At 48.6% G+C, this 27,892-nt stretch overlaps 1 protein-coding gene across 1 annotated transcript in view; it reads left to right on the top strand.

The window, feature by feature from the left end:
* Positions 1-24,871, top strand: part of LOC311178372 (cadherin-23-like) — a gene marked incomplete at its 5' end in the record, with an annotated part of 165,311 nt that extends 140,440 nt beyond the window's left edge. Inside the window, 2 exons of the mRNA XM_084244908.1 lie at positions 22,443-22,555; positions 24,541-24,871. Coding sequence (XP_084101034.1) covers positions 22,443-22,555; positions 24,541-24,837 — 410 coding nt within the window. The 3' untranslated portion in view covers positions 24,838-24,871. The remainder of the gene's footprint in view (positions 1-22,442; positions 22,556-24,540) is intronic.
* Between the last annotated feature and the right edge of the window lie 3,021 nt (positions 24,872-27,892).

Genomic DNA, 27,892 nt, shown 5'->3' with positions numbered 1-27,892 from the left:
CTGTTTTTATGACCAATGAACTGGTTCTCTATCTGTGATACTCTTAAGTAGATTCTTTAAGAGTGATTTTTAAGAGGAAAAAATTGAATCAAATTAGAGAAAAATACTAAACAATAATAACATGAATTGCATGCAGATATGGTAAAAATTGGGAGCGTAGCATTCAAATGACTGAAGGTTGAGGGGGCAGCCCTGACACAGGGGTAACCTCACCTGGGCCATTCCTGGTCTGCCAAACAGGAAGGAGGGTAGAGCTTGCTTGGGGGGCGGGGGAGATGGAGGGGTGAAGAGCCCAAGACTTGCATCAGTACATACAAAGTGCTTAGAATAGCGCCTGAACCTGACAGGAAACAGGAACTATCACGCTGTGAGGTTGAATAGCAGAAATGTAGCCACCTTGAAAATACAGGGGTGCCAGCATCCACAGGAGGTATTGTCAGTACTGCTGTATCAGGACTGGAGGATGGGTGGGCTAGGTGGAAGGGGGCATCCCAGCCAGGAAGGGTGACAGGAACAAAGGCTTAGAGGAAGGGCTCTTCGTGAGGTGTCTAAGGAGCTGTGATACACCAAAAAGGCTGCGAAGAGGAAAGAGGGAAGATGACTCGAAGGCTCTTGAGGGTCAAGCTAAGGCCGTAGAGCATTCTTTGCAGGGCATTTGTGGCTCCAGGAATCTGAGAGCACTTTGGAAGCTCAGAGAAAGGGGCATTCTACAAGGTTTCAGGGTCCTGGGGAAGACCGTCCCCACATTCGGACCTGCTGGGATAAGAAACTGGGATAACCAGCTCAAGTGCTTTCTCCTTTCTTAGAGCATCCATGTTTGTTTTGTAGGACTTCAGTGAAAAACTACCACAAAATTAATGACATAACACACCAGAAATATATTCTCTTTGGTTCTGAGGCCAAAATGAGTCTCATGAGACTAAAATCAAGATGTCAGCAGAGCTGGTTCTACCTGGAGGCTCCAGGGGAGAGTCCATACCTGCCTCCTCCAGCTGCTGGTGGCTGCCAGCAGTCATTAGCTCATAGCTGTATCACTCCAATCTTTTTCCTTGGTCATGTTGCTTTCTCTTCTATAGTCAAATCTCTATCTGCCTCCTATTTGCCTTATGATTACATGTGGGGCCCAGGAGATAATCTTCCCATTTGAAGATGCTCAACTGAATCATTATTTGTAAAGTCCATTTTGCCATATAGGGTAACATACGGGGGTTCTGGGGATTAGCACGTATATGTCTTTGATGGCCGTGATCCAGCCTACCACTGAGCCTTTGCTCCTCTTGATCGTGTGCCTCACTGATCTATCTCTTCCCCACTAGCTACCTCTACCTGTGATGCATGTACTGTCTCCTTTTCATCATGACTGTCTTTGAAATGTCCTTTCCTTTTCTGCCTCATCTTTCAATTGTCTCCATATTCTAGTTTTCCAATCCCAAATTTCCAAGACAGGGTCAGGCTGGGCAGCTGCTCAATACAAGCAATGTCCACATGCCATATGGAGCTGGCAGTATGAGATGTTGCCATCCCAGGCAACTGGTACAGAAGCAGGCACCAGGATAATGGGTAAAGTGGCCCCAATTCCATGTGGTACATTTTCAGGAATATAGACCAAGTTGATAGACAGAATAAAACTCTTAGAACTAGGCCCATGCATAAATATGGGAACTTGATATATGATAAAGGTGGCCCCACAAATCAATGGGGAAAAAATGACTTGTTTAGTAGCTGGTGTTGGGAAAACTAGCTCACTATATGGAGAAAAATAAAGCAAGATCCCTGCCATATACCATATACCAAGGTGGACTCCAGATGGATTAAAGACCTAAATGTGAAAGGTAAAATATAAAGCTTATAAAAGGAAATGTGGGGGTATATCTTTGTGACCTTGTAGTAGGAAAGAACTCTACATTCAAAAAGCATATGCCATAGATGAAAAATTGATTGAAATCAAAGGATTTTCAGTTTGATAGGAATATAGAAAGTTGATAGCAGGTGGCTAGTGGGAGGAAATTTTTGCAACAATTAAAACCAACAAGGACAAGAAAGCCAACAAAGGTGACTATGTGTAATATAAAAGAAAAAGTTGGGAAATTCAATAGAAAATGGGCCAAAGATATTCACAGAATGGGAAACCCCAATTACTAGTGAGCATATGTCAGGATGCTGAAACTGACTTGAAATCAGAGAAATACAAATGGAAATACAAAGACCAGTTTCTCAACACTCCCCTTGGGCACATGGGCCAAATCGTCCCACTGCCTAACTTGATATGGTCTAAAGCTAGGAATGGATTTCAAAGATGAGCATTTTTGCAGTTAATTTGATGATACTGGGCACTATCTTTACATTCTTCTTAGTGAACTATTATTCCCCTACCCCCCAAATTCCATTCTTTTCATTAGTAGACCTGTATTACAAGAAATTATGGTCAATCATGACACTATTATGAATTTTATTAAAAACCATTGGGAAAATGTGTTTCTCTTTTGCTAAATAAGTACCTGTATAATGTCCTCAGTGTTTCCTCTTGACCTGCAAAGTCTAAAATAGGTACTATGCCTTTTACAGAAAAGGCTTGCTGACCCCTTTGCTAAAGAATACTCTATATCAGTTAGAAACTGAAAACTATTAGGTTAAATCACATGGAATCACCATTTTTGTAGGTCAAAATGGTCAAATGTCAGCAGTTTCATATAGTTCAACTTAATAGATGTACATCCAGCAAAATAGATAAATCTTTAGAACCTAGAGTTGAGTGATAAAAGAAGTAGAATGAGATAGTGTAATAGCATGGCTGTAATTTAAAAAAAAATCAATAGTAATAGTTATTTAACAATAATGCTTGCATATACAGGAACATCTAGTAAATTGGTACTTCTTTTCAAGAAGTGAGAGGGTGGAATGGGGGTAGAGAAAATCCATTGTAATAACTTTTACTAACATTTATTGCCTGGCATTGTATTAAGTAACTCACATGTAACGCATTTGCCCCTCACAGCTACTGTCATTGCTCCCACTTTACAGATGAGGAAACTGAGCTCAGAGAGGTTAAGCAACTTGCCTGAGGCCACTCAGCTCAGAGCCAGAATTTGGACCCAGGTAGTAATTTTGGCTTCAATTTTGGAGATCAAATCTGAAGTCCAGTAAGGTGGGTATAGTTCAAAAGAGTATAAGGGGACCCAAGAGACTTGAAAAAGCAAATTCTCCTTTTACCTAAGTCCTAGCCCCTGACCCCCACCCATTCCATACCCAGTAAACTTCTGCTGTTTCTTTCTGATCTCATTTTCCCAGAATTTGGAGCACTGACTTTAGTCTCTGGCCATCCTACAGTCACAGTGGCCAAGGTATAAGGAGGTATGATCCCTGTCTCTACTTTGACCCAACCTAGACTGATGGACTGTGCCACCCACCAGACAGAATGACCAATAGAAAGAGCTCTTCCTTAGAAAGAGCTCTTCCTTAGAAAGAGCTCTGGCTTTGGTATACTGAGGTAGCAACTAAGGACTTTGCATCAGATAGTTCCAAATACTAGTTCTGAGTTCGATTACCATGGGACCTTAACAAATCGTCTTGTAAATAACAGTAAAAGTACCTACCTCGAAGAGGCAGTGTGCTTAACACAATGCCTGGCATATAATAAGTGCTTAGTAACTTTCTTTTGTTCCCAAGCTCATTGACCTCACCTACAAGTGACTGTTTTTCATTGCACCTTCTAGAAAGGGCACTTGGAATGAGCAGGAGGAGACTGCACCTTCCTGTTTACCTAATGATTCTTCCTGTTCCCCACTTACCTACCTTTCTACTTACCCAGGTGAAATTGAAGGTCCAACCAGAAAGTGGGATTTTCCAGGTCACCTGTGGCATGACCAGCAGTTGGCACCAAGCCACCTGCATCCCACATTCAGGGTCTTTCTGTCTCCTCAAAGCGCAGAGGTAGAAACATTCCTTGTTTCTACCATGACACCACCGCCCCCTTATTTCTTCAGGGAGTCAAAGTCAATAGACTCTCTTCCATGGCCCCTGTGACTCAGAACAGTTAATTGGGGCTTGGCTAACATCGAGCCTGGCACTGGGCAGCCCTCCTGTGATTAGCACTGATTTTTCCTGGCTTGAAGAGTGGTTCCTTAAGCTTGGCTCTGTTCATGGATGGAGGAAGAGTCACATACAGTTTGGGCTGGGTAGGGAGAAAGGCCTGGCCTAGGGTGAAGAAGCCACCAAGACGCCACTTTTCTTGCAGCCTTAATTAAGATATCAATAAAATCCCACCCAAGGTGTCATGCAAGGCCCCCCAGAGAGATTGCATATGCTTACTACCAGCACTCTTGGTGTCCCCATTTCACAAATGAGAAGGCAGTGTCAGAAAGGTTGTATGACAGGTGGGGTCATGCTAGGCCAAGAGGTAGCAGATCTTGGGGAGTCTGAAATCCATTTGGTCTCCACCAGAGCTACCTTGCCTCTTTGTATTATCATGCCAACCCTATCATGCATAAGTCCCTCCTATGCTGCTCCCATTTTCTAGATGGGCAAACTGAGGCTGAGAGAACTTAAGGTCACATAGTAGATGCTAAAGTGGTTTCTGGTCCAGTTTTATCTAGCCATTGTATATAGAACTTTCCCATCCATACAAGGAAGCCCCCCAGTCTGGGAGGTAGAAGTGTAACTAGGAGAAGAGATGAGGTAGGGTTGTCCTGGGTTGGCATGAGGAGCATGTGGAAGATGCCTGATTGTTAGAGGAGTCAAAAGGGCCAAGTCTCAGAAAGGTTGGAAGCCAGGAGGGCCTGGTGTGCTGGGCATGAGGGGCCATGTAGGGCCTGACAGGAGTAAAGCGCCAGCTGCACAGCCCGCCCCATGACCTGCCTCTCATTCCTGGGCCCTGCCTCCCCACCACCCAGTGCTCCCTCCCTTGCAGGTTAGGGACGTTCACCCCAGCCGCTGAGGTCGGGTCTTTGTTTGAAGGACAGATAATTAATCCCACAAAGTAATCCACAGCACACTCTGGCAGATTTATGGAGAGCGCCTCTGTCCCAGGAACTCTGCCTTATCATCTTTCATTTCCCAGGCAAGGCAAGTGACTTGTTATATCACAGGCCCCACGCCAATAGGAATTTCATTTAGGGGAGTTCTCCAGGTAGAGGGAGATTGATAACCCAGGCCTGGTCAAGAACCCATTGCGGTACCAGGATCAGGGAGGGAGGGGAGCAGAACAGGACCCACTGTGTCTCCTTCCCCACCTCCATCTTTCTCCCAATACTGGGGCCCAGTTTCATGGGGCTCAGGGACAGAGGCATCATCCAGTCCAACCTGCTAAAGTCACAGGTGAGAAAACTGAGGACCAGGGCAGAGAGGGAGCAGCCTGTTTCCCAGGGCTTTTACCTAAGTCCTGGCCCTGTTGGCTCCTCTGCCCTAGCTCTTCCTCACCCTTATCATTCCTTCCCTCTCCTCCCTGCTTAGCCCTGATGCACAAGAAGCTGTCATGGCAGGAACTCCTCAAAGCCTCACAGCAATGCATTGGTTTGACTCCCAAGGGGGCTTGTATGGTGGGGGAAGGTAGTAAGGTCTGGCAGGGCCTGGCAGCTCGCCCAGCATGAAGAGTGGGGAAGGGCGAGCAGGCAGGCAGGGGCATGGTCCTGGAAGTCAGGATAACACTTCTGATCTATCAACTCTGCCTCTAGGATGCTGGGCAGCTTGGGGGACTGATCTTGTCTGTCTTTGTAACACAGAGTTTGGGCTAATTTGATTATTCATAAATATTGATTGGGTATCTCGTGCCACCTTCTGGGACACAGCCATGAATCAGACAGATAAAACTGTTGCTCCCATGGAACTTGCAGTTTAGGGAGAAAGACAGAAAATAATTCAACAGATGAATGAATGAAATCTTTTTAGAGTGATTTGTATTTTCAAGAAAATGAAATAAAGGCAAGTGACTAAGCTGTAGCTACGTATTTGGTGGGGAGGGGGCTGTGCTGGAGAAGGCCTTTTTGATATGGTACCATTTGAGAGGGGCCTGAGTAGGCATGTAAGAGGCAGCTGTGTGGGGCCAGGTGAAGAAAACAGCATGTGCAAAGGCCCCGAGGCCAAAATGAGTTGGGTATATTTAAGAAACAGAAAATGGAAAAAGAGGTTTGATAGAGTGTGGTGGGGAGTAGAGGGTTAGGAGCAGGATGTGAGGTTAAAATGCTGAACAGGAACTGATCAATTAGGGTTTTGAGGACTAAGATGAGAAGTTGAGATTTTATTCCATTTGTACTGGGAAAACTTTATAGTAGAGTAATTTGATGTGCATCAGGCACATAAAAGCTCACAGAAAAATGTTGTGGGAGGGCAAGAAAAGCTGGGAGACTAGGCTGAAGGCCCCTGGGGTGACCAGGGGAAATAATATGGTGTGCTCATCATGCTGACCATCTGGGTCTGTGTCTGTTTGTCTATCCAGCCACTCACCACTTAGCCTTACCACCCCAGCTTCCTTGGTGACCATGCTTCTCCTTCAGGAGGGCCTGCTCACTCTAGCTCCCTTTGGTCTCACCTGCTCTTCTCTGCCCCAGTTCGTCCCTCTACAACTTTCATGGCAAAACTCATGGGCTGGCCTCAGAGCCACCCTTCCTCAAACCCCGTCACGCCCACACTCCTGCTCCCTCCCTGCAAGAGCAGGGGGGTAAATTGGGAGGGCACTAGGGGACTACGTGGCAGTGCACTACCCTCGCCAACTTGGCAACCCCTAGTCGACAGGAACAGTGCCTGCTGAGGCTGGCTGCTGCCTGAGGCCCACACCCAGGCCTCAGTAATTAAAGCCATAAGTCATGTGCGTCCTACGGGGGTGCTGCAGGCTGGGACTGCTACATCTGGCATTCCTGAGGGTTAAAGCTGTGAGGAAAAATGGGCACATCTGTGCAGAGAGGGAGTGAGGGTTGAAGATCAAAGATTTCTCTCTATTCTGGCCTCAGCTGAGATTGAGTTTGGGTTTGAGGCTATCCTTGGTGTCAGGGGCAGTGCCAGGAGTTTCTTCCACATAGGCTTACTTCCTCTTTTCTATGGGCACTGGGAATTTCAAGTTTGCAAAATATCCCCTAAAGTTGCCTCCTGTTTCCAGCGGGTTCCTTTGCTCCCCCTCCCTCTCCAGAAGTTTCTATTCACAGGACTTGGAATGGGGTGTCATAGAGGGCCCATTCCTTCAGCTTTGCTGGGGAACTTCCCAAAGAAACTGCCCTCCTGCCAAGAGAGTAGGGGGTTTGTAGCCCAGGCCAGCCCCTGCAATTGAGAAGGACCTCCCAAGTGTGGCCAGTGGGAGGTCCCTGAACTCTGACCTGTGGCTTTTCTTTTTAAAAAATGTGGTCAGAGGCTTTGCAGAGATTTTAGTGACTGACCCTCCTCCCTGGCCAAAAAGGCAAGGACATTTCTCTTTCTCCAGTTTCTCGCTTGCTCAGCAGAAGTTCCTGGCTGTGTGAGCCAAGGGGACAGGAACACCTCAGAACACCCCTCCCTGTCTGGCCAGGCTCACTCATCAAGCATTCTGAACACCCACTTGGTGCGGGGTGCTGGGAAGGGCCTCAGGACATAATGTGACATCTGGGACTGATGCTCGAGAGGATGAGGGCATTCTGGAGGTGGGATTGCCAAGGTGAAGTGACTACCTATTCCCACTGCCCACACACACCCCACACACCATACCACATACACATACACACACACACACACACACACATCCTCACAGCCTCCAAGTCACAGCTCACGTTAGCACGTTAAAAGGCTCTGGCAAGTCCTGCAGTGAAGATGCCTGTTCAGCACTTCTCAAATTTATTTGACCACAGAACTTTTTAAAGTTGGCCTTTCCTATATATTTATGCATCCGAGTTCCTGGGACACCCTCTGGGAAACCCCAACCTTCCTGTTTTCGGACTGAGGCCGTCTGCCCTGTGGGATAACTTTGCCCTCTTTTATTTTTGTGAGTATGACGATTATGACTCATTTTCAGTGGAACACTAGAGTTTTATGTTTTCCACATTGTCATGTGGTTTTTCTACTTAACTAAATCTGTCGTTTTTTCCCCCAGTCATTCCCTGACCAGAAACATCTGCTTTGATGTTATACTCTGAGTCACTGACCAGAAGCCAGAAAGCCCTCCTATATCATGAAACTGGGCCTGACACAATCTGAAACATTCCTGGTGGGACCCTCAAGAAGCAGTGTAACTAGGAAGGAATAGGAAAAAGAGCACAGGCGTTGACATCAAAGGCAATGGGGTCAAATCTTGACTGAAACACCTGCCATAAGACTGGGTACACATCCTTTTGCCTCTCACCTCAGTTTATTAGTCAGCTCTGATGAGGATTAAGCAGCATAGAACTACATCAAGTGCCAACTTTCTGTCCTTCTCTGAGAGTACTTTTTTTTTTTAAGATTTTATTTATTTATCTATTTTTACAAGAGCCAGGGTACAGGCCAGATGCGTGGGAGGAAGAGAGGATTCACCAGAGACAGAGTGGGGATCAGAACAGGCAGACTGACTGAAACACACTGCTGAGGGGAGCAGCTGGTGAGAGAGGAGAGGTCTGCCGCGCCGTGTGGGAACCTCGCCAGCCGGGATCGAACCGGCGCTGCAGAGGCTGCGGACAGCTTCACAGCCCTGCACTCAACCGCCTGCGCCACCAGGGAGGCCCGTCTGAGAGTATTTCTAATAGCAGCTAATATTTATTGAGCACTTACAATGTGCTGGACTCTGCTTGAACTAAATAGGTACATTACTGGTCTTCATCTCAGCATCATTTCTGTGAGATAAGTATTGTTCCCGCCCCCCCCCCCCCGGCCATGTTTATAGCTGAGTAAACTAAAGCTCAGAGAGGCTAGGTAACTTGCCTATGGTCAAACAACTTGTGAGGTGTGATGCTGAGCTTTCAGCCTGGTCCTAGCTGCTACAATATCTGCCCCTTCTGGAAAGAACAGACACATGAAGACATGTTGATCCTCAACTTCGGGAACCTCACCTGCCTGGTCAGTGTTCCTTGGTGCTGGGTGGCTTACATAACATGGTGTGAGACCCTGGGCAGCCTTGGCTGAATGCTCCTGGACAACTTTGGGCTGGGAAAGCTGGAAAGGGTCCACAGGGACTTCCAGGCTCACTGAAGTACCAGGCCCTTAGCCCCATCCTTCAGGCAGGGGGTGGGTGGCACTGAGTGTGCCGGACTCCAGCATTGCCCCCCTCATCTGCCTCAGCCAGGACAGCTAGCTCTGATTGGGACTAATATATACACATTGGTTCTAGGCAAGATTTTTTTTGATAAAAGGATTTGCTACTAACACAAAGACATTTAAAAACTACTGCCCTTTTTAAGTAAGGGAGGACCTCAGGCCCAGAGAGGCTAAGCAACTTGCCCACGGTCACCAGCTCCCTTCCTGAGCCCCAGGCAGAGCTGCATCCTCGCCTCAGACTTCAGAGCAGGGCTGGGCTGAGGGGGGGCTTTGCAGCCCCCAGGGAGCCCCTCAAGGTCAGTCATCCAGGCTGGTTCTGCCAGCTGGTGGCCAGTTTCTATGAAGATAACTGTCTGAGGCTGGCTCCCTGAACCTCGTCTGACCACATCTATTTTGGGCTGCGGAGCCCTGACGGAGCACAATTTGATTCATAAATTACCCGGCTCAAGGTGTGTGTGATGGGCTCTCCTTCCCAGACTTGAAAGTCATTCACTCCTGGAACTTGTAGCACTTGAGGCCAGAGGCGGGGCAGCTGTGGACTGTGGGGATCAAAGCTCATGGGGAAAAATTGGTAGGGAAGGTGGGGAGGACTCAGTGAGCACTACCCTATGCCAGCCCTGTGCTCTGCATCTCCTTGAGTCCTCCCAGCAATGCCAGGAGACAAAGTCTATTATGTGTATTTGGCAGTTGAGGAAACTGAGGCTCAGAGTGAGGCCACTTGCCTGAAGTCATGTCGTTAGAAGTAGTGGAGCTGGGATTTGATCTCAGGGCTCTCTGATCACAAAGTTTCTCCATGTGATCATGACAAGACAAGGAGCTGAACAAGTGGCATTTAGGGAAGGAGGTTAGAGTGTGAAAATAGGATTGGAAGGTTCAGGGGCACCAAGCCTCCTCATCCCACAGGCTTCAGTGCATACCTGCCCCTGGCGATGCTCAGCACCCCCTGCCTGTGGCACAGGCTCACCCTCCTCAACATACACTTGATGTACATCCAGTGTAAAGCATTTCCAGCTTGTGAGCAGGACAAGCACTCTCACCTACAATGAGGAGACGGAGCCTCAGAGAGACTCACAAGCCCACAGTGTGAACCCAATCTCCTGGCTTCATGACCTATGTGAGTTCTGCTTCTTTACACATGTGCTGTCTTCCCTTTGGGGTGACCAGTCTTCCCCATCAGATATGCTCCCTCAGGGCCTTACCCATGCCTCCCAACCTGTGCCTGGAACAGAAAGACCTGGTAGTGTGGTTAGCGGTCTCTGGTGCCCCATTCCCCTGTAAGCCCCCCTGGACCTGTCTTTTCCATTGCAGGATCAGTGCAGAGGTGCTGGAGGAGAGGGTGACCCCGGCAGGATGACAGACAGCACCCACACCCCCCCTTCCTGCCTCCTTCTCCTTGGGCATCTGATCACTGTCCTCTTTGTTTTCTTAAGTGTCTCCCTTCCCCCGCCTCCCTCGCCCACTCTCTGGGACAAGGCCTTTCAGATCATCAAATATCAAATGCTTCTTATGTGAGGACTGAGATGGCTTTATCGGAGCTTGTAAATCTCCCTGAGCCCTGATGCTCTCCTGAGTGCCAAACTCAGGTGAGTTATGTGGGCCAGGGCCAGGCCCAGCACCAGACAGAGAAGCGGCTCTCTAGGGGAGCCGGTGCACCTAGGCTTCCACAGTTAGTGCAAGGAGGGACCCCAGTTGAGAGTGGGTGTGGGTGTCTGGACCCCCTACCCCAGGCCCTGGAGGTAACCAGGCTCCAGGCAAGTGAGCAGGTGATCTCTGAGGCACTTGCAGCTGCTGCTTTGCATCTCACCTTGCTCATCTCCGGGCCAGTCCCCCACCCCCAGGTTCCCCCAGCCCCACACAGGTGAGCCAGAGCAGCCATGATGGACATTTAAGACCCAAAAGATCCAAGTTCTAATCCCAGCATGGTTACTCAGTAGCCTTGTGTACTTAGACCTGTCAATTCCCTGACTGTGCCTCATTTTCCTCATCCAATAAGTGGGGTAGCAGTACTAGCCTCACAGGGAGTTTTGAGAATCCAGTGAACTCATCCATGTGATGAGAGCCCTCTGCCAGTGGGTAAAGCACCCATTCCCATCTCTCATGGGCAGCCTGACATAGGGATGAAGTCTTGCAGACTCAAGTCTGTCAGCCTGGCCTTGAGTCTGGTTCTGCAGCAGTGTGCAGAACTAGCGCTGCTGCAGAACTAGCAGCAGTGTGACAGCAGGCAGATCACTTAATCCCTCTGTGCCTTGGCTTTCTCACCTGTAAGATGGGGATAACAATAATATGGGAATAATGATAACGATGATGCCCTGAACGTAGAGTTGCCACGAAGAGTAATTGGTTAGTGCAGGTGAAATGCTTAGACCTTGCCTGACACACAGACAGCCCGCAATAAATGGCCTCGTTACTGCTTCTTGGCCATCACTCAGCCCATGTGCTCATTGCTGACAGGTCTTCCTGCCTCCAGGGACTCCCCGCTGCTGTTAGACAAAATCCACAGTGCTTACCTGGCATTCCAGGCTCTCACCTGGCATCAGCTGCTCCTGACACCATTTCATGAGAACTCTGCTTCTCCTGGCTCCCACCTCTGACGTGTGTCCTCACACTGCCCTTTTGTACAGACTGGTTTCCCTGACAAAATGCCCCTCTTCTCCCAGCTGAAGGGACCCCTCCTGACCAGCCCCCCAAGGGGTGCCCTCAGCAGAGCTGGGCGCTTTTCAGGCACAGGTCCTGCTTCTTCATCTGACCGATGCCACTCGGGAATCAAGACCCTCAGTCTCAGGCTCTCCAGAGCCCTGCAGATGCCCTCATTCACCACAGTTGATGGAGCCATGAACACAGCAGGAAAGGTCCCTGTCCTCAGAGGGTTTAAATTCAGCAAATTGTCATCACTAATAGTGATCATCCAGAAGGGGATGGATTACTCATTCTGGCCAATCTGTTTCCAAATTGGCCCACTCCTACCACTGCCTAGCACACAGAGACATGTATCATCAAACATTGGGGATTTTTTTGGTAGTAAAATATGCATAACATTTAAAATGGGCAGCAAATGCATTTATAATGTTATGTAATCACCATCACTATCTAGTTCTAGAATTTGAGGGGTTATTTCAAGAAACTTATATTAACCTTTTAAGAAATGTAATTCAAATAATTCAAAAAGTGACTTGTAATCTGAAAAGATAAATGTTTGAGAGACCAGGAAACGACTCTAGATTTATTTATTTATTTATACAAGCACTGGGTACAGTCAGAAGTGTGGGCGGGTGAGAGAATTCACCAGAGCCAGAGCGGGGAGCAAAACAGGCAGAAGGACCGAAGCACACTGCTGAGGGGAGCAGCGGGCGGCAGGAGAGGTCTCTGTGCCATGTGGGACACTCGCCAGTGGCCCAGGAACCTCGCTGATGGCCGGGGATCGAACCGGCACTACAGAGGCTGCAGGCAGCTTCGCAGCCCAGCGCTCAACTGCTGCACCACCAGGGGAGGCCTCAGGAAATGACTCTAGATCAGTGGTTCTCAACCTGGAGCCATCTTGGCCCTCTCTGGGGCACATTTGGCGATGTCTGAAGATTTTTGGTTGTCACAATCCAGAGGCAGTGTTACCAGTGGCTAGAGGCGAAGGATTCTTCTAATCCTACTGTGCACAACATTGTCTCCCACGGCAAAGAATTTCCCCGCCCAAAATAGCAATAGTGCTGAAGTTGAGAAACTTCTATATCACCACTTAGAGATAATCTTCAACATTTTTATTATCATTTCATTCCTTTTTCTCTGCACAAATTTTTAACAACTGTATCTTATGAAATTATGCTATTGTGTGACTACTTAAAAAAAAAAAAACTTGCCTCAAACATTTATCTTTTCAGGTTACAAACTTCTCTTCTGCAACATGACTTCCTGAATCATAGTTTATTTGACTAACCCCCTATTGTTGGTCATTTAAGTTGCTCCCATTTTTCCTTATCCAACAGTGCCATGGGGACCATCCTGGTGGCTGTTATTTGTGGAGACATCCCTTGATAATTCCCTTTGGAGAAATTCCTTTGGTTGCAGAATAAAGGTTTCTTGGGGAACAGGAATAGGGGATATTCCAATCTTAAGTATAATGGCTGGTGATGTCCTGCTGATTTGCACTTAAGTGACCTCTGTGGTCCAGGGGGACACCTGTCTGAGCCTCCCCCTTCCACAGGGAGCCTAGCATTGCTGGGGGTTCAGGGGCATGGCTCGACCCTCAGCAACCCTAACATAATGGCTTTTACTATCCTTGGCTACTCAGGTTAATGTTTCACAAATTGGAGCCAGTTATTAGCAAATTAATCAGAGTCCAGTTTGCAGTCTTATTAGGAGAGGTAATCATTTGTTGGTTTAAGTGAGCTTGATGAAAACCGTCGTTCTGTGAAATGCCGGCAAGACAAGCAGACTGCACTTCACACCTACTTCAGGGACTCGAAGGTTGTCTTTCCCCGACTGGACTGTAATAACTGTAATTAACTGAGACACTCACTGTTCAAACAAACATATCACTGAGGGTGCGTTGGAAGGGCACGGTCGCCCCGACTGGAATAGCTGATCGGCTGATCCCTCTGTCCAGCCCCGGTGCAACTCTGGTATCTATGCCGTGTGATATTATAAGTCACCACTGTATCATCTTCCAAGAAGCTGTTTCCACCAGCCACAGGATGGCCCCCAGACATCTCTGTTTCAGTCCATTCATTCATTCAAGAAATATCTGTTGAACACTTTCCTGGGTAGTTGGGGAAACCAGGCCCCCCCCTCGGGCTTACTTACGTTCCAGTGGAAGGAGACGGATAATAAGCAAACATAAACAGATGAAAGAGAGGTTCAGAGAGTGGAAGTGCTTTGAAGGGAAAAAATAAAGAAGGCTAATAGAGTAGAGGTGAGTGTGGGCAAATGGGGTGATTAGGGAGGGCTTCCCAGTAGAGGTGACATTTGAACTGAGACCTGAATATAGATGAGGTGCTCAGCAAAGACCTGCAGGGAGAAGCTTCTAGGCAGGTTAAGAAAGAAATTTGGGGAGGAGGGTCCTTAGGCGTGTCAGCAAGCCGTCAGCATGCATCTCCGGCCCTGGTTGAAAGCCGAGGTAACTCACACCCCTGGTTGCCATATGTTGATCATTCAATGCAGCCCAGCCCAGGTGCCACCCAGGACATCAGCCCCTTTTGTCAGCAGGCAGCTAAGTAACAATTTTTAATTCATAAGATATCTTGCCCAAAGCCTGTATCTCAAACTAATTCTCAATTTTCATCATGCAGCCATCCATTCTATACCAGGCAGAATGATAATTCTCCACTAGACAATGATAGGCCTGCAGGCCAGCCTGCCCCCCTGGCCCAGGCAGCATAGGCTGTGCACAGTGGTTGTTCAATAAGCTACCTCTTGGGGGAAGAAAGGAGAACCGGGCTGGTCTCTGGGTAGGACATGAACTCTTTAGCTTAATGAGAACTGAGTGCAGCTCCTTGATCCTCCAGCTGCTACCTGGATGACAGTACCAGTTATTTTTAAACTCTCTATGGGTGCCTTAGTTTTGATACCTGTAAAATGGGAACAATAGCATCTATCTCATCGGGGGAGGGAGGTGGGAATGGGGGAGAGTGTGAAAATTGAAAAGAAATGCACGCAAAACACTTTGCACAGTGCCAGGCACATGCATCTTGGTTGTTGTGGGGAGCCCCTCACTTGTCCTGATGAAGTGGGACACAGTAGGGACTAACATGGTCTGATCCTTCCACTCAGAAGGAGGCATAGCAGTGAAAGGAGGGGTGGTGATAAAAAAAGGTGCACCTACCATGTGCTGGACACCACAATAGGTGTTTTGTGTATGTGATCTCACCACGTCCTCACACTGCCCAGTGAGGTGGGAGCTGCTACCCACACTTTACAGCTGAGGAACTTGGTTCAAAGGAGTTAGCAGTTTGCAGGAGGTCTCACAGCTGGTAAGTGCAGAGCTATTGCTGGCACCTTGGTCTTTTTTTCATCTTGCCAGTGTATGCACAGTAAGCGGTCCTCAGTTGGATGCGGCTGTCATAGGCTCCAGGTAGGGACTGTGACTAAAAGAGAGACAGCAGGGGAAGGAGTGCAAATCTCAGTTGTGTTCACTTTCCTGGGGAGGGCCTCTGACCCTTAACCGAGGGAGGATCAGGAGCCCCCAGGTCATTTCATCCAGCCTCCTGCCTCCATTCAGGGACCAGCCTGTAAGAATATGGATGTTTGGGCCCAGAAGTCCAACTAGATTATGAGCTCCTCATACACATGGCTCTTTTCTTTTTTCCTTTACCTCACAGACCCACCCCAGGGCCCAGAGCACACCCCCACTTGAATGTGTACTCACTGACACTTCCTAATCAAAGCAAAGAGGGGTGGGGGCTGCAAAATTTCAGGCCACCCAACAGACTTGTAATGAGCATCATTCTTGGTTTCAAGAGGGACAGAAATCTGAGCCCCAGGCCTTATCTTCAAGGTTGTGCTGGATCTCTGGGGGTGAGAACCAGGGAAGCCTTACAGTACAGGGTATTTCTGGGGGTGCCAGACTGGTCCTAGGGGTCGAGGAGTGGGACATGGCAAACCTCTCGGAGGGGCTTCCTGGGGCCTGGACTTGGGAGGTGGGTCTTAGGAATAGGAAGGAGCAAGGTGGGAGCAGTTGGTTTTCCTTTAACTCGGAGGGCAGCGAGCGGTAGCAGAGCAGACAAAAGCAATTGAAAGTCATCAGCCTGTGTTCCCACACGCACCATCAGCCACTCGCTAAACTGCTTTTCGCCCAGACCCAGCTCGTTGTGGGTCAAGATGCTGCCTTCGAGATAACAAGGGAACAAGATGTGGGAGTGATGAGATTTGGCAGAGGCCACGAGAAGGGGTCTCCTGCTGAAGGACAGAGCCTGCCAGCCTTGGGTGAACAAGGAGGTGGGAGGCCTGTGCTCCCCCATACTGCCACAGCCAAAGGGGAGAGCCTTTTGTTTTGCTCCCCAAGTCTGATCATCTAGCCCCTTCCACTCCTCCCATCTAGTCTCCTCTCCCTTCTGCCTTTACTGGCTATAAAACGAAGCCCTTTGCTTGGCTCTGCTGCGCCCTCTAGCTGCCGTTCATCTTCTCTCCTTGTGTTTTACATCAAACTCCTGGCAGCAGCTGTGACACTTACAGTCCCTGCCTCAGTGTCTCACAGTCTGACCTCTGGCGACATTAAAGAGCAACCTGAAGCCTTTGTTTCGTCTTTCTTCTCCTGAACCTTTCTCTCAGCGCTGTGTGACCCTGCTTGCCATCTCTCTCTCTGAGAATGTCCTCCAGGCACCTGCCACTGTGCAGGTAACCACTGTCTACCTACATTTTCCTGCCCATCCTCTCTGGAGCCATGGATCTGCCCTAAAAGCAACTTACCAGTTGTGTATATCCCCACCTTTGCAACAGTCAGGTGACTGTTCCTGACTGTAGCCCTCTCCTGGTCCCCTCTCCAGCATCTGGGACATTGCCACATGAATATTCTGCTACTACTTGAAGCAGTCGTGGAGGAATTTTATCTAGAGCTTTCCAAAATGTATACTATTTTCTACTTCAGACTTTCTGTGAAGGCTGATGAGCTCCAATCTGTCTTACTATGTTTCCTGGTCCCGTGGCACAGGCCAGGTAGAGAATTGGTGCAAACTTGTATGTAGGGTGAATGCCTGCAGAGAGAAGGACAGGCTTAAGGCTGAAGTCCACAAAAGCCACTTAGCAGCCATGTGACCTTGGAGATGTTATTAAGGTCTCTTAAATCTGAAGAGTCACACATAAAATGGGATATCTTCTTACCAAATAATTACAAACACTAAGTGATGTAATTGTGCAGATAGCTCAGTCCTGGCACCTATAAGTGTGCAATTAATAGCAGCTACTGTTTTTTTAATAAATAGGGAAAGAAGGCTGTGAAACCCCTTCTCCCATCTGATAGCATTTCATGCATTTGCAGACTTGATTCATATCCTATCTTGCAAATCTGAAGAGGCTGCCAAGCCCAGAGCTCCTAAAGGAAGTGGTTGCCCCCGTCTTGTGCCTCAGAGAACCAACATGGTCAGTAATGACCTGCTGCTTCTCTCATATAGACACATTGTCACAGTTCCCAGAAGTTAGTGCACTACAGGTGCAGCCCCACCTCACCCCAAGAACCCCTCCCCTGCCATGTATATCCCTACACATCTAGGGTAGCACCTGTCAAGGCAGGGAAGCAGCTGCCCTTCTGCTTAGCAGCAGGAGCTCAACAGGTGAAAGGTATCCCCAGTGGGCCTCCTCCAGTCCTCCAATTCCCATGGGGCTTGGGTAAAGAATGGGAGACCAGAGGGCTGACAGGGTGGTATCAGTTTCCAGGATAGCAGAGGAACTTGATTGGGGGTTGCCAAGCCCGCAACCCTCCCCGATACCCCTAGGCAGGGAAGGGGGGAGAGGGGAAATAGAGGAGCAAAGGAGTTGTGACCCGCCTGAGGGGTAAGTGGCACAGAGGCAGAGCCCTGGGTCCCAGGCCCCAGGGGCCTGAAGGGTTTGTTCTCATTCTTGAGCTGTCAACTTGTAAACACAGGCCCCAGAGCTGTCAACTTGTAAACACAGGCCTTGGTTATGAGGCCTTCTGGAAAGAGGGTCCCACAGGCAAACAGCTGAAACAGTTTCCTCCGGTGAGGGTGGGCAGGGGTGGGGGAGGCGGGACCTATGTGGTATCATCTTGGTGAAGTCCAGGCAGCCAACCTTTGTTGAGAGCTTCCTATGTGCCAGACTCCGTATTAACTCATTGAATCCTCACAGCAGCACTGTGGGGTGGGTCCTGTTGCTACCCCCATTTCAGAGACTAGGAAGCTGAGGCCCACACAGGTTAAGCAGCTTGACCAGCTGCTAACTAAGAAAGTCAGAATCTGAACCCATGAAGTCTGTCTCCAGTGGGCATAATCTTAACCACCTCTATCCCATGTTGCTTTTCTTCGGGGGCCTGTTTTGCAAGTATTTAGATGGTAAATGGTGTGATTATGTCACAAATGTCTATGTCTGATGTGAGATTAAAGGCATGACCTTCCTGCTTTTCTCCAGCACCGCAGACACAGTAGGTGCTCAGTCTGAACTTGAGTGAATGAGTGAATGAATCAGTCAGTCTCTAAACAAGACCTGCCCTTGGCTTTCACCACTTAGGCTTACCTCCCACCCCCGGCCCTGGCCCTGCCTGAGCCAGCATCCCAATGAGTGCTGATGTTGCCATGGTGACAATAGGACTATTAGAGCCCTTAGTTGGGTGGCCTTGTCAGCTCCCTGGGTGTAAACCTTTCTGGCTATTGGTCCTGGGAGTTAGAAATTTATAATTGGCAAGAGGCTAAAAGTTGAACTTCACAAAGATATATGAAAGAGAGAGAGAGAGAAAGAGAGAGAGAGGGAGTAGTTGGAATGTGTACTCTTTGGTGTGCACTTACCTGCAGGTTTGCTGGAGAAGGTGCCTTGTGGGGGGAGGAGGTACTTTATGTGCTGGGGACAGAATCTGGATTGAGGGTGGGCAGCATGGCCATGAATATGGCAAAGATGCTAAGTGGAAAGACCCAATTGGGGTGCCAGGGTTGAGAACCCTATTTCCAAACCAAATCCAAAGCACGTCATTCAGCAAGGGACTTCTAATTTGTGAATGATATATAGGAAAAACCTTACTAAAATAAAATGGACTCATATTTAGCTAAACATTTGATAGTTTCCTTTGTTGAGAAGAATCAGTTTCTATGAAAATCTAGAATAATGGGATGCTGGTTATGGAACCTGGAGAGGCGGGGCCCATCCCAGTGTGTGTGTGGTGGAGAACAGGAGACTCTGAGGTCTTGCCTTAGGGAAGCCCAGTATTTAGGGAGCTGAGAGGATCCAGGCCTCTAAGGGGACATGCAATGCGCATGCTTCATTCTGCCTCAGCCCTGATCACCATCTTGTGGATACCTGGTTAGGTGCTGTTTACCCATCTAGACTGTATCCCTGGCACACTGCAGGAACTTAGTAATTGCTGAGTAGCTTAGCTAATGATGAATGGATGAAAGCAAGCATCTTCTTATTTGCCCAGCAGCAAATATCTAGCTAAAGAATCTCCCTTGCATTCATGCATTTACATGGCTCTGTGACCTCTCCAACTACAAACATAGCAGGAAGATTTCCTGGGTCTCTCTATGGCCATAGGAGAAACTTTAGCAAGGGGAAGGCTGGAAAGATGCCCCCTCTCTTGCCTGACCCTATGTCAAAGTCCCCAAGCCCACAGTCTGAGAGTGACCTGAGACCTGAACAGGCTGTGCAGCTATCAATAGCTTTTCCCAACCTCAGCCATCCCTGCAGTGGACAGGGGAACAGGGCACACAGCGGGCCTCGAGTCACCAACCAGGTAGAAGCATCCCCTTGTTGGCCAGCACAGGGTGGCTGACAACAGCTCCTGCCCCAAAGTCTAAAGTTAGAAAATTTTCTCTCCTCCAGTTTCTCCCTAGTTAATCCGAGAGATGACATGAATCCCTCTCTTATAAAGATTCCTTTGGATTGGGAGGAGGGGTGGAGCAGGGAGATATAGCAGTTTCCATGAGTGATCCTGATGTCCACCCACGGGTGTTAACAGCTTGGGTATTAGTTCCTACCTGTGGAGTCCGTGTCTGTCCATCCCCCTCCCCAGTCCTGCCTCGCTCCCAAACAGTGCCTGCTGAGTACTTGTCCAGTTCCAGGAACTAGTCCAAGCCTCTATATATACAGCTGGTCCTCAAATAATGTCTTGTTCAATGTCGTTTAGTTTTAATATTAATGAGGAAAAAAATCAATTCCCAATCAGGACCCCTGTCTGTATAGATTTTGTAGTTCTGCGTGGGTCTAAGTGAGTTTTCTCCTAATTACTCTCATTTCCTCCCACATCCCAAGGATGTCGTTCATGGACATGAGGTTCATGGTGTGTCAGATGTTCCTATCCGAATTCAGGGGGTGAATCTTGACATGGAAAGTTCATCCTGTCCAGGGCTGGTTCCCACCTTGCCACCTGGGCTGCTGGGACCGGCTCTAGCCATCCTGACCCTGATCTGAAATAAGCAGGCAGGAAAATGAATGCATGCACACAAATGATTGATTAATATTACAAGTGTTTGGGGTCTTTATTTAAATTTTAGTGATATTTTGTGACCAGAAATATGCTGTAGGAACATGACTCTTGTTTATACCAATTACCCTATGGTTAAATTGGTTTCATTATATGTTGTTTTGATTAAAGTCAAAGTTTCTGAGAACCCATCAATAATGTTAAGTGGTGACTTTGTGTGTGTGTGTGTGTGAGTGTGTGTGTGGAGAGAGAGAGAGAGAGGAGAGAGACAGAGAGCACTTATTTAATTTTCATAACCCTATGAAGTATATCCATTATTACCTACACTTTACAGATGAGGAAACCGAGACCAAGGGTGTTAGGTAAGTTGCCAAGGCCACACAGCTCGCAAATGGTATAGGGAATTAATGATCCTTCCTCCATGAAGGTTTCCTTCTTTGAACTTTTCCATGTGTGCGAACAGCCTTGCCCGACTGTTAACTGAGATGCTGATTCTTGTAGGTCTTAAAGCTCCCAGTGCTTCAGAGTCATAATTCCTGGCAGACTTAGGTCTGCTTTCTGTTCCCACCCCCACCCGAAGCACAATGCCTCCTGGCCACCAGATGGCCTGGCCAGGGAATGGCTGATATGTGACTGAATGGCAGGGAGTGAGTGTGTGGGTGAACCACCACACTGCTCACTGAGGAAGAGAGCAGAAGGAAATTGAGATTTTCTCAGGTGAGTTCACAGCCTGGTGGAAAGAGCAGGGGTCAGGCAGGGTGGGCCCAGGTAGTCTGGGAGCAGTCATCCTTCAGAAACACGCTTGCCACTGTGTGTCCAGAACTGGTCAGGTTCTTTGTGGGACAGTCATGTAAGGGCCCCATCTTCAGGGGTGTTTAGGTTGGGGTGGGAAGATCACATGAAAACACAGGAAGCAACCAGAGAATAGGGACTCCAACCAGTGAGGGCTGGAGGGGTAAGCCAGCTGCCTTCCTGGAGGAGGAGGTGAGGCAGGCTGGCCCTGGGCAGAGGGTGGGAGGGGTCCAAAAGAAGAAAGTGGACGCTGAAAGATGAGGGAGCAGGAATAAACAGGGTGCTCTGGGGAACCTGAGGAAACCAAAGTGAGGGCACCGGGCACCTGTAGGAAATAGCTTAAAATACAATTGTTGGGAAGACAGGGTGGGGATACAGAGGCCCCCATTTGAGCTAGTGTCATTTGTGTATGATTATTGCCAGTATTTTAACATGTATTTTAAATTTTAATAAGTACTTAACTACTTATTCTTAAAATTGAATTTTATTTTTAATTTCATTTATCATAAAAGGAAACTTTGTATTTGTATCACTGCTGTATAGAAAATTGGGATAGGATAGGATAGGATAGGATAGGATAGGATAGGATAGGATAGGATAGGATAGGATAGGATAGGATAGGATAGGATAGGATTGGATAGGATAGGATAGGATGGAAAAATATGCACAAAGAAAATAAAACAAGCTTTTGCTTTGGGACTGTAACAAATACCACAGACTGGTTGGCATGTAAGTGGCAGAAATTTATTGCTCACACAAATGGATTGCTCTGGAGGCTGGAAGGTCCAAGACCAACTTGCCAGCAAGGTCAGGTGGGGTCCCCCTTCCCGCTTGCAGAGGGCGCCTTCTGGCTATGCCCACACGTGGTGGAAGGGCCGAGGGACCTCTGTTGTGTCTCTTTTAGAAGAAACTAATTCCACTCTCAAGGGCTCCACCTTTATGACCTGGGCACCTCCCAAAGTCCCTAATGCCACCGTATTGGGAGTTAGTGTTTGAACATTCGAATTCTGGGAGGACACAGACATTCAGACTGTAGCAGTTACCGAGTCCCAGCTGGGTGATGCTCTGTTTGGAAGGTTCTGAGTCTGGAGCCCGCGCTCTGCTAAACGAAAAGATACATGCTGAGAGGTGTTACAGACACGTTAGCACAAGCCAGGAGCCCTCCTTGACTTAATCAGAGAGGCCAGAAGAAGACTGAAAGGGCATCTCACCCTGTGTGCCAGTACTGCCCATGGCGGGGCCGAGGACTCCCATGGATTTCAGAAGCCTCCCATTATTCCTTGGACCGGCATCCATTTTTAAGTCTGATTAGTCTTTAATGCCCAGTGAGGAGCCCTGACTCCAGCCCCACATCACCTGTGCTGGGCCCCAGTCACCCCTGGAGGGCCTCTCTCTCTTGCAGGGAATACCAATAGCATCTTTGCCCTGGACTACATCAGTGGAGCGCTGACCCTGAATGGCCTTCTGGATCGGGAGAACCCCCTGTACAGCCATGGTTTCATCCTGACCGTGAAGGTGAGAGCGGCGGGTAGACGCCCCCATCCCAGCTAGAGGGGATGCTTGGGCCGCAGTGTCGGCGTCTGGCAATGTCCAAGGGCTCCAGGATGTGGCTCCAGGAGGCACCTCACTCACTTCTGACTCCGCCTGAACTGATTCCTGGGACTCCTGCTTGGGACCCCATCAGGAAGAGACAGCACTTACCAGGGACCTTGCTGGGCCATTATTTTATCCCCATTTTAGGGATCAGACGGCACATAGTAAGTGTTCAGCCCATGGTCTGTACTCTTATCCCATGATTCCAAATTCTCTATTGTGCTGTTTTGGCAATTTCCCAGAGAAATCAGACGGCACTCAGAGACGTGGAGAGAGCGATTTGCTTGTCACATTGGCGGGCTCAGTGGGATAGCTCCCAAAAGGCTGAGCACCCAGGAGTAAAAATGGCAGGATTTTATACAATTTGTATGAGGAAACTTGCTATCCCATCCATCATAGCATAAGCATTCTTTATTGTCTGGGAAGGGGGTCAAGGTAGCCATGGCTACCACTGTGAACAAGCAGTGCAGTCCACCCAGCAACTTCTCCGCTTCAGCAAGCAGCAGAATCTAAGGAGCAGACTCCCCAAGCAGCAGACTTGGGAAACTTCCTGCTTCAATGCCACTTCAGAGTCCTAAGTTTACCCAGTTTCTGGGAGTTTGCCCCATTTCTAATTCTCATGGCTTCCCTGGGGCTACTACCTGGTTAGGAAAGAGCAATGCAGAGGGGAGAGAGCAGAGTTGCTGGGGTCCCTCACCCCAGAAGATATGGTGGATTCACAGCTCCCTACCCTTGCAGCCACCTGCCACTCATGGCTGACTTTAATTAAAATCAATGGCTTGCTGAGCCCTTCCTGGGAAACCCATTTATGGGGTATGAATCCTACCTGGGCCACAAGGGTCCTTCCTAGCCCCAGCCATTGATTGGAGGGCGGGGGTGCCTCAAAGCCTGAAGAAAGGGAACTCTGGGAAGCAGACCCTCAATCAGTGTGAGGAGCACGCTGCAGCCGGCCTGGCCCTGGATTGCTCTTCTTGACCTTGAGAGGGCCTGCAGCAGCCATGGGTTGAGTAGCCCTCCCTCGCCTGCTTGTACCTTCCTCTCCACCTGATGTGCAGGTGTGGGCCCGCTAGGGGAGGGAGGGCATGCCAACACTGCCCCCCCCCCCAGTATTACATGGGCCCCTCCTAGCCTTCCCTCTAATCTCTACTTCCTTCCTATGGAGGTGGCAACTCCAGCAGAAGAAAGTTGCTCCCTAGTCCCGTCACTGCCAACAACTCACTGTTGGACCCTGAGCTCAGTTTTTCTACCCTTATATAAAACATAAGGATAAGTTCCTAGATTTGGCTATGAATCCAAATCCCCTGGGAAGCTGGTAAAGACACCTAGTCTTGGGCCTCTCGCCCAGAGATTCTGGTTGAGAGTTTGGCAGGGGTGGGGTTGGGGGTGGGGAGTAGGAATGGGCATTTTGGCATCCTGGGCCTCTGGTCCAGAGACTGGGTCCAGGAACCTATGTCCCGACCCTGACCCAACCCTCACGGCCCCTAGCACAATGGTCGTCCATACAGATGCTCTATTGTTTTGAATACCTGGGAGCACAAAAATGTTAGGCTTCAATTTTATCATCTGCTAAATGGAGCAAAGATTCTGTCTTTACCCCTTAATAGGGCTCCAAATCTGTCTTGTCCTCCCGTCCCTTCCTCATCCTGTTGTTGGCTCTAGAATCCTGCTGCCTGAGTTTGACATCCGCTCTGGCTGTGTGTCCTTGAGCAAGTTGCTTAAGTTCTCAGAGCCACTGTTGGTAAAATGGGGGCGCTAATGATAGATCTTCGTGCTGGGCTGTGGTGAGGATTAGATGGGATTGTTCACACAAAACCCAGCATCTAGCATAGAGAATGCCTCTGGTAAATGGTAGCTTTCCTGGAGGGTAGGATCGCCTTAATCTCTGGGTGTTTGTCCTCTCTCTGCAGGGCACAGAGCTGAATGATGACCGTACCCCGTCCGATGCCACAGTCACCACGACCTTCAACATCCTGGTTATTGACATCAATGACAATGCCCCAGAGTTCAACAGCTCCGAGTACAGCGTCGCTATCACTGAGCTGGCCCAGGTCGGCTTTGCCCTCCCCCTCTTCATCCAGGTGGTGGACAAGGATGAGGTAAGTCCCCAAAGGGCTTGGTCCATCCAGACCACTGTACCAGTTGGGCTGTGCAGTCCTGAGAGGGACGCCACGTCTCTCTGGGCTTCCAAGCCTCTGTCTCGATAATAGAAACCAACAATGCTGTGCCCTCCTCTGCTGTGTTTGGAGTAACTAAGGTTACAAAACTCATCGTCTCTAAACTTTTGGACTAACCCCCAATACTCTAAAAAACATTTAAGCACATACTTCCAACATCTAGTTATTTAGTTAGAAATGATAGACGCGACCGTGGTACTAATCTAGTATGTGCATCATAAAATGTACACCAAAAATAGAAATCATTAAAGGTAGAAGTTCATGTATAGAGATCTTGGAAGAAAGTCTTACTCCTCCTTTTGGTATAATAATGACCCCCTCCCTTGACCATGCAAGGAGCAAAAGTATTTTCAAAGGGAGCGCAGGCAGTAAGGAGACTCCACAGAGAGCTGATGCCTGCATCCCTGTGTCCAAGGCCCTGTGTGGCTGAGGCCAGTCTTTGAGAAAAGGACAGGTCAGGACTGCGGGAGAACTTAAGGGAAGGCGGAGGACCCCCTGTGATCCCTGCCACACCTAATCATCAGGCCACAAACCAGGTCTGGAAGGGGGGGCTGCCTCCCCTTCTGAGCCCTCAGCCTACCTCCTCCTCAGACCCCTCCTCTTCCCTCACCCTCCAGCCCCTCATCAGCCACAGTCATTAATAGGACTTCTGTTTATTACCGCTGTTCTTCCAGCCCATTCTGCTTAGGAATCCCATTAGGTTTTCCAGCCTGAGGTGCTTCTCTGCAATCACCCCTCATGCAGGGCCCCTGCTTGGGCCTCGCTCTGGGCTACTTCCTTTTCACTCCTCCTGCCCCTCCATGCTGGCTGCTCAGCAAACCACCCAGCATGCATGCCCCGGGGGCGCTGCCTCCAACTTCCTCACCCCTTCTCCTGTCAGCTTTTCTCAACTGGACATGGTCTCTCCCAGGGTCATGAGGACTCAGGGTCACGAAGCCAATCAGTACCACTGATTTGTGTGTGTGTGTATGTGTGTATGTATGTGCACACACTCACACGCACACACAGGCCCCCATCTTCTGCTAAGTCATTCCATGCCTATCTAAGATAACCAAAGTATGTGCTGAGTACCTGCTGTTTACAAGGAGCTACATTTGGCCCCTTGAGGAACTCAGGTCCCTTGTCAAGGGGCCAATATATTTTTGTGCATATGTAGTATGTCCATTTAAGAACATATACAGAAATGTAGAAATTTTAAAAGGTAATGATAAAAAGGTATAAAAATAACTTCTAGCAGTTTCTCATGCTTCCATGGATTACCTTGTAACCCCTTGGAGTATAGCCACCCCCTTTAGAGACTGCTATGTGAATGGGAACCTCAGAAGAAAGTCCCATCATTGGTTTTAGGCTAATAATAATGCAAAACATAGGAGAGGCACTGGGACTTGGGTGTAGGCCCAGGGTCCAGTGACTGTGGGTGGTGAGGGCTCCAGAGTTTAGCCAAGGAAAGGGGAAGTAGGGGCTAGGCTGGCTAGAAAAAGCTTTTTGGTATGAGGGTACTGGGACCGAGCCTTAGGGGAATAGGCCAGATTATAAAAGGGTGCACAGCAGAGCCAGTGGGGCTGAGTAGTGACCCAAGAGGAGCCCAGAGAGAGAAAGGTGCAGGTATATGGAGGGACAGGCCATGACCCATGCAGGTGATAGACTGAGGTTTGTGTCATCAGCTGGTAGGAAGATGGGCTGGGACCCAGGCCTTGGAGGGCCTTGAATGCCAAGCCCAAATTTGGGCTCCATCTTGGAAGCAGCTTATGTAGTAGTTCTTGACACAAGTTCTGGAATGAGACAGGATCTGTGTTCAAGTCCAACCTTGTCATTTGCTACCTCTGCAGCCTGGGGTGAGTCATTGACCCTCTCCAAAGCCTCACTTTGCTTGACTGTGTAAAAGAGAAATAAAATATATCAGTCAGTTTCTATTGCAGTAAGAAATTAACCCTAAAACCGAAGTTATTTCTTACTCAGACTATTCATCTGGCACGAGTGGGCACCCAAACCACCCCATGTGGGCTGATTCCACCCCTGAGCTGATTTCTAATGAGGAGGAATAACTTGTTAGTTCTAAGTTGTCCTGCTATTTTGTGACTCCCCTCTCTTCTCCACTCTCCAAAACTCTAAAAGATTCAGATCTGGCCAGATAGGCTTCTGAGGCCCAGCCTTGGGTGTCAAAGGTCAGCCCCAGGTTCCCAGCGTGGAGTGTTGTGCCACATTGCCAGCAGGAACAGAAGACAGAGGTCACTGGCACTCAAGCACTGCCCTAGTTCTCAGGGTTTGGGGAAAAAGGGAAACTTGAAGAGTTTTTTTTTTTTAATGCTGTATCTTCTGGTTTTCTTTCTAAGGAGAGAATTTGTCTGTTGGGATTTGTGCTGGGTTGAAGGTGACTCTGGATTTGCTAGATGTGACAGAAAAATGTGTTCATTGAGCAAATTTGGAGGAAGAAAGGGAGCATGAAGAGAGGTCACAGGTTCACCACGTGATTCTATCTTGCACTCACCACTATTGTGATTTGGCAATTATTACTGGGGTGACCTCAATGATGTCTGTCTCCCCGATTAGAGTGATGATCCCCAAGTAGGGGGAGTAGGGTTGTTTTTATTCACTGGTGTGACTCAGTGGCTCATACTTCGTCTGGCACTTGGAAGACACTCCAGAAATAGATATTGGTTGAGTTAAAGGACCATTAAATAATAAATGTAGCAAGAGGAGGCCCAAGGTTTTATCCAAATTGATGGGCCATGCCCCTGTGCTGACCTCAAAAGTCCACTGTGGGGCAGTAGAGGGCACTGAGGGAAACCAGGAAGGGAAGGAGGAAGCAGTGTAAACTCTTCCGAGAGTACTCTGTGGCAGCAGTTCCTAATAAGGATGCTAATCTGATTCACAAAGACTCAATAATGCCTGCCATACCCTCCAGATCTAAGATTCTGCTCAGTCTCTTGCTGAATCTCAGGTCCTACCAGACCATTAGGACAACAAAGGTGCTTGGAAGAGGCTCTTTCTATCTCCCAGGGACTCAATCCTCATTGTTAAATCTCGCTGAGTAATTTCTCCTTCTTTGCCCAGCTATAGAAAACACACAGAAGCCAGGGAAGGA

Source organism: Talpa europaea (genome assembly GCF_964194135.1).
Source record: "Talpa europaea genome assembly, chromosome: 10".
Lineage (NCBI taxonomy): Eukaryota > Metazoa > Chordata > Mammalia > Eulipotyphla > Talpidae > Talpa > Talpa europaea.
This window is presented reverse-complemented; position numbering and strand designations above follow the sequence as displayed.